This window comes from Hydra vulgaris, chromosome 04 (assembly GCF_038396675.1).
Source record: "Hydra vulgaris chromosome 04, alternate assembly HydraT2T_AEP".
In the NCBI taxonomy this organism is placed as follows: Eukaryota; Metazoa; Cnidaria; class Hydrozoa; order Anthoathecata; family Hydridae; genus Hydra; species Hydra vulgaris.
Window position 1 is genome coordinate 48,722,805 of NC_088923.1, and position 7,196 is coordinate 48,730,000.

Sequence of the window (7,196 nt, forward strand, 5' to 3'; positions counted from 1 at the left end):
CACTTCATAGTTACCCATTTCTACAGGCACTCTCTCAGTTTCAGTAATGTTTCGTTTTCTGAATGTGTCTGAATATTGTAGTTTTGCAATATTCAGACATATCTGCTTTATCTGCTGCAATTATGACATCTTGATTATTGTCTGTTTCTTGTACAGATGACTGATCACTAATCTCTGTTATTGGCTCTGTTTCAATAATAGGCTTACTTGTGATATTTACAATGGATTTTGATGTTAGTTCGACATTCTCTGTTGCTGTAAATGATGTCCCAGCTTTTCTCTGTATTTGTGGCACTTACACTGACGCGAGACCAGCCGTTAACTTTATTTGTTTTAATACATTACCAGCTGTTTTCAACTAATGTTGCCGTTTTTGAGCATTTTTTTCAGCACCGGATTTGTATTTCCATTTTGATTCTTTCTTTTTTGTTCCTTCATTTCACCTTAAACATAAATAAATATAAAATTAAAACTAGGGCATTGGTTTCTTTCGTTTGAGTTATAACTACTATCGGGCTATCAAATTTATACATAGTTGTACTATTCATAAATTCCATAGACTGATAGGGAGTGGACTGGAGCATATTGATTAGTAGTGAATGAAGTAATAACAAAAATTCATTAAACACACAATATTATTTATCAAACATATATTAACCATTTTTATCAATGCAAAGCAAATGAATTCATGCATTTTATATATTTATTGTTTTGAATTTTTCAATAACATTTTTTTTTTTTTTCTGTTAATGGGATGGTTAATTTCAGATAAATAGGAGTTCACTACAATGCTTGTTTTCGTTTCGCAATACATCTGCCTCTACCTTCTTCTGTTTCACCTGCCATTGCCTTAACATATCGTTATCTTCGTTTTTTTAACCTAGATGCTTGTTGTTCAACTGATTCATTTGCTCGAAATTTCCGTTTTCTTTCTCGAGCAAGACAAGCTAATCGATCATTTTTAGTTTCCAGCTATCTTTTTTATATTTAGCTTTCTTCTTTATATTTCTATGTTGATAAAATATATCTATGTTGATAAGATTTTATTTTTACTTATTTACATTAAAAACTTTAATTATTATTTTTAATTACTATTTATAAGTAAAGTATTAAAACATTACTTACTTTTTTACAGTATAAAATCTATCAATTTCAGGTAAAGTACTTTTTTTGTTATTATTACTCAACATCAATTTTATTTATTTACGCTAAACAAAGTTAGTTGTTTTTTTGTTTGTTCAAATTACTTTTCTTAACGAATTCTTTTATTTACGCTAAATTTAGCGTAAATTTAGTTTATAAACTAAAGTTTAGCGTATTTCTTTAATTATTACCGCTGACCTAATATTTGTTTAGCGCGAACACCAAACAAACAAACTGTTTCTTTAATCCTAGTAGCAAAAATCACGTATGTCATATTCATTAATGTTCGAATCATTCGATTCGGAATCTGATGTTGAACCACTTGTATCTAAATTGAAATCGTTCCTTGTCTCTTGTCTGGTGACTTCAGGTTGTTTTAACAATTGTATAGCTTCTTGATGTAGAGATTTTACCGGTCTCTGGGGCAATTTCATGATGCCTGAGAGAAATAGATCTGATGTTAATAAGAGCCTATTAAAAATGTCTCTCATATTCGGTTCTCTTGAGCATTTTCTTGAATGATGTAATCTGAAGTTTTTAATGTCCTTATTGCGTGACTCTTGGGCATCTTCAGAAAGTTGTCTAATCGGTAAAAGGGCATACTTTACAATTTCTGCTCCATGGATCAGCAATTTATGTACAGATGTAGGCATGTAATATAAAGCGGATATAAAGCAACAAATAAATGAGCGGTATTTACACAATAGTCTTTGAATTTTTCATCATCTTTATCAAACCCGCTCGAAATTACCTGCAAAATAAAATAAAATCGGTGAATTAATTTTTCATCGAATCCTGTTATTTCAGCAGATATAGCAGCATTTTGAAAAAAGCGGCGCGCTGTATTTCCATCGTTAGAGCTTCCATATCCTGGCTTTGGTCGATCAACGATAAGCCCCAGTTTTATCATAAATTGAGTCTGTATTTCTTCCTTACGTATTTTCACATTCTTTTTATCTTCCTCTCAACGAGCTTACCACTTTTTAGTTGTTAACTTATACGACAGATGCAAGCAGCACTCGAAAAAACGAATCCATGCATGCAATATAGATATGCCAAATCTTAAATTATCTGTTGTAATGTCCATTTTTATAATGTTGTTGATGTCATTAAATTCTTTAGAGGAAGCTTTGCACAGGAAGCAGCGTTGTGTAGAAGTGGTACCAGTTACTGCATTACAGACTTTACCGTCTATCATCGTAACCCAGCAAACAAGTCAGCGTTGAATCAACGTTGAAAACCGGTCGCAGCGTAGAAAAAGCGTTGCAGTCACAAAAACAACGCGCTTTCAACGTTGAATCAATGTTTGTTTTTGTATACTAAATCGCGGTAAATTTAAACGTTGAATAAGCGTTGAAATTGTAACGTATTTTAAGCGTCTCAAAAAAAAAACGCTTATTCAACGTGGAATCAACTTACGCAAAAAGCCACTTTAAAGACGATTCAAAATCTACGCTATATCAACGTTAAAAATAAATCGCTTTTTAAACGTCACATTTTCAACGTTGAATAAGCGTATAAATTTCAACGTATATTATCTTCTCGAAAAATCTCGTTTACTCAACGTTGAATAAAAGTACGCAAATAATCACCGTAAAAACGTCGCAAAGTTTAAGGTTTATCAACGTTAGACATTAGCTGCTTTTTCAACGTATATAAACTATTTATGAAACAGCGTTTATTCAACGTTACATAAACCAACGTTGAAAATGTGGAAGTTAAAAAACGTTGAAAAAGTGTTACTTTGCCAACGTTAATAAAACATTGTTTTGACAACGTTGAGAAAGTGGCACATTGAAAATTATTGTCTCATTAACTAGCCATTACAAAAATAATTTGCCGTAAAGAAAAGGCAAGGAAAACTTAGTAGAATGCATGCAGATGGTATAAAAAATTTTTTTTTAATAAAGTTATGTTTTATAACTTCTTTTTATTGCGGGTGATTTAAAACTTTCAGGTTTTGCATCAATTGTATATAATATACATAAATCTCAGGGTATATTCGGTTTTTTCAGGTTATTTTTGTTGATGATTTATTTATTTTAAGTTGACCATTTTAATAAATTGCAAAGTTGTATTAAATATGTTATTTCTAAGTTAGAAATAGCATTTCATTTTAATGAAATTCAGATGTTTAGAGTAGTATCAAAATTAATAAAACATAACAAGTCAGACTATATTTAGTCTGTTAACAGACTCAATTTTTTATTTATTTGAAAAAGTTTAAACACCTTACCCTAATTATCAAGCAAATACTTCAGTATAAAATCTTCGACCAATAATGAAAGTATGCATTATCATGTTTTTTTTTTGTATAAAAACACATTTAGATAAGAAACTTTATTTCCATTTTTTTGAAAAACTTCTAATTTTATTAGGAAAAGTATTAAGTCCTAATTAAAGAGTTGGTGTTGTATATTTAATACTAACATTTATTCTTTATCATATATTTTTATTTATTTTAATAATATGTATTTATGCATGTATATATGGGTAAATTTATGAATATATATAAAAAAAATATATACATTTTATATTCGTATATATATATATATATATATATATATATATATATATATATATATATATATATATATATATATATATATATATATATATATATATATATCAGGGGCGGAAGCAGGTTTTTAATTTCCCCCGTCAAAAAAATGAGCCATACGCCATGTTGTAAGTGACGCAACTACGCCCACAAAGCAAATAGAAAAAATGGGGGGGGGGGGAAGTAAGGGTGGATCCCGACCATGTAGTAAAGGGGGGTTGGCAAATTTTTCTTTTCGCTCGATCTAAACAATTAAAGGGGGCGATATACAGGTTTGACAGGTTTACAGATTTACAGGTTTAACGATTTTTAGGCAGGCAAGCCCAAAAAAAAGAATTTAGACTACACAATTTTATGCCACTTTTAAACAGCATACTAACGTTACTTACGTTTACTTACGTTTTTACAAAATATTATTATAAAAAAAAAACATTTAAGGGGGGCCATCGCTCCCATAGCCTGCCCCCTATGTATCCCCTAAATCCTCCTGCCTTTGGGCTAAAGGATTTAAAGGGATTTTCTTTTTGCTATTTTATTGAGAAGCCCTAATCTCAGTTTTACTTTGAAACTTTTTTTATATATAAATATATAATAAATATATAAACCAACAAATGATTGTTTCGCCCAATATCAGGGCTCATCAGCATGTCTAGGAATATATTTATTCCGGACATGGACAATCGGAGAAAGAAACATTTAGCACTGAAAAGACAAAGACAAAAATACAAATGGATTTATATACATCGTGTAATAAAAAGTTATATATATTCTTATATAACAAGATTTAAAAAAAAAAGACATACCAAGTTAAGCCTTAACAACAAGAAAGAAGATCATTTTTGATCAAATAAAAAGAAAGCTAATGGTTTTGACAACTACAGCAAAAAACTGATTTAAGTGGCACAAAAACTTATGAATGTTATTAGGTTGATTGAGAGAAAATTTATTGGAAATAATTTTTTTAATTTTTTATTTTATTGTCGCTAAATTAGAAAATGATATAAAGAGATGGTCAAAAAGAGATGGTTAACGTTTGCCTGAACTTTGACCACTAATCATATAGCTAATCCCAAACAAAAGTATGGGGTTACATTTAACCCATCCTGTTAAGGACACCATTGAAGTCTTGGCCTTTCCAGGGGTTTCCATGCCTATTTGTTAGCTGTTATATGAAGAGAGGTGATAATAGACAAAAATTTCTAAAGTTGTTGGTGTGTATTAGAATAAACAGTATAGACACTAATCATTGAAATCAAGTCGTCTATTTTTTATAGAAAATCTATTGATAACATTATCAATACAAGGAACAATTTCTTGATGGATATACATTAATGCCAAACCGTTAAGTCGATCTTCTGACATTGTTGTTCTCATATAGTCTTTTAACCGACGCATAACAGAAAAACTCCTCTCACACTCACATGAAGTAACAGGAAGTGTCCCAAGTATCCTTAAAGCTATCCTAATATTTTCAAATCCAGGAAATGATATTGATTTAAGAGTTAAAGATATATTGTCAGGAATAGTCCCAGAGAAACTTTCCCAGTATTTTTCCCAAAGAACTAGTTCCCCATTCAAGGCACTGATATTAGGGAAATCATTTATATAAAAATCATAGAATATTTCAAACTGCTTCCTCCAACACAATTGGGTTTTGGGTCTTTTAAGAAAAGAAATAATATTAAATGGAATAATTGATAACCCTTTATATGCAGCTACAGTTTCTGATTTAAATCTTGTAGATATAGATGTAGATACATGATCTATAAGAGGGATAGTAACAGCTCTTTTAAAGTATTCTGAAACAGACTCTGATGGAACATTAAAACGATTTTTTTGAATAGAACAGGTTCTTGGTTTCAAAACAAAAATTTCAGCTTTACTTGAAAGCAAACATGCTGCTTCATAGCAGTTATTATGAAAACTATCTATATCATTTCTGACGGAAATAAATGTATTTTTAAGAGCTGTAATAAGATGCAAACCGTCTAAGATATCAATAGTTTTTGATTGCAGCAACCGAGTAACAGGTAAAGTAAAATCAAAGACACGTGTTGTCACAACTAAAGTAAAGACAAACTGAAAAGTGCCAATGGAATTTAAAAAAGTAGAAGATTTGTTTTGTGTGTCTTTGTTAACAGAACTCTCAGGGGAAGCCATGATACATAAAGCATGGAAAATAGATAAATAATGCTCAAGAAAAGTGTTTAAACCATCTATACGCTCAATCCATCTAGTTCTACAGATATCTTTTAATTTTTTTTTATGCGTTTGAGGTTCACGCTCTAAAATGCTAGCTTCTAAAAACTTTTGTCTATTTTCTGAATAATTAAAAAAATAAGAAAGTTCGCGAACTTTATTAAAAACCTCTGAAACTAATTGGACATTACACGATTCACAAACTGATAAGTTCAGTCGATGGCTATGACAATGTGTATACAAAGCCTTTGAATTTATATTAAGAACCGGAGCAGAAAGACCATTTATATACCCAGAGACAGAACTGGCTCCATCATATCCCTGACCCCTACAGTTTTTTATATCTAGATTTAAGTTGCTTACACAATTTAAAAGAACATTAAATCTTTTCCTTTAACTCCTTCACTACAATGAATAAATTGAATAAAGTCTTCTCTGATATTGAAATCACTATCAACAAATTGTAAAACTAATGAAATTTGCTCTTTAGTAGATGAGTCACAGGCTGCATCTGCAATTATTGAAAAAAAAACATTTTTGCGAACTTCAGATAGTATAGATTCACTAATTTCTTCACCACAGCATTTAATAATTTCATTTTGTGAAGTCTTCGAAATGTAGGAGGCATTCTTTGAACAGTTATTAAGATGAGAGCCAAAAACATCATTTCCATTGCGTACAGCAAAATTTAAAAGTTTATTAAAACAACCAGTTCCACATTTCGAATATTCTCTAGCCTCTGGAAGATATTGTTAATCATCTCTGTGGTCTCTCAAAGGTGTATTGGTTTGACCGCAAAAAATTATAGCGTCAACAATAGGACGAAGTATTTGGCAATTTTTTATTATTTTTTCTTTTACATTAGTATCAATGATGACATTTATTGGTTGACTTATGCCTGAGGAATGACTCAAAAAAATATTAAAAACAGGCATAGTAAATGCATGTAAACCATTTTTAGTTGACTCATGATTTGAAAATGATCTAATAGCATCAGACTATTTATTGGCTCCAAAAACAAATGTGTTAACTTACGTGATCTTTGTTTGAATTTAATGCCAAATAATACACAAGACAAACAAAATGCACCATCAGTACTTTTAGAATATCTCAGCCAAGAAAACTCTTTCAACCAAAGATATCTAAACTGACGACCAGAATCTTTTAGGAAAATGTAATCTTCATTAGGAATAAACATATTTTTAATTAATAAAAAAATTTCATGGTCAATTAAAAATTCAACCTTTTGTCTAAAGAAAGCAACATCATTTTGCTCAAAAGACTGGAGAGCATT

The 7,196-nt window shown here is 30.3% G+C and overlaps 1 protein-coding gene across 1 annotated transcript; it reads right to left on the minus strand.

The window, feature by feature from the left end:
- Nucleotides 1-4,942: 4,942 nt before the first annotated feature.
- On the minus strand, nt 4,943-7,100 carry LOC136079466 (52 kDa repressor of the inhibitor of the protein kinase-like). Its single transcript, XM_065795205.1, has 3 exons — nt 6,938-7,100; nt 6,281-6,641; nt 4,943-6,230 (listed from the first exon to the last, which is right to left on the minus strand). Exons 1-3 carry the CDS (start codon nt 7,098-7,100, stop codon nt 4,943-4,945), a joined length of 1,812 nt encoding a protein of 603 aa, XP_065651277.1.
- Nucleotides 7,101-7,196: the final 96 nt, after the last annotated feature.

Bases quoted from the DNA above. Each gene is read 5' to 3' on its own strand.
- LOC136079466 (XM_065795205.1), bottom strand. From the start codon at position 7,100: ATGTTTATTCCTAATGAAGATTACATTTTCCTAAAAGATTCTGGTCGT. The intron at 6,642-6,937 runs GTAAGTTAACAC...AATATCTTCCAG, and splicing joins TAAATTCAAACAAAGATCAC to AGGCTAGAGAATATTCGAAA. The intron at 6,231-6,280 runs GTTCTTTTAAAT...AAAAAACTGTAG, and splicing joins GTTAAAGGAAAAGATTTAAT to GGGTCAGGGATATGATGGAG.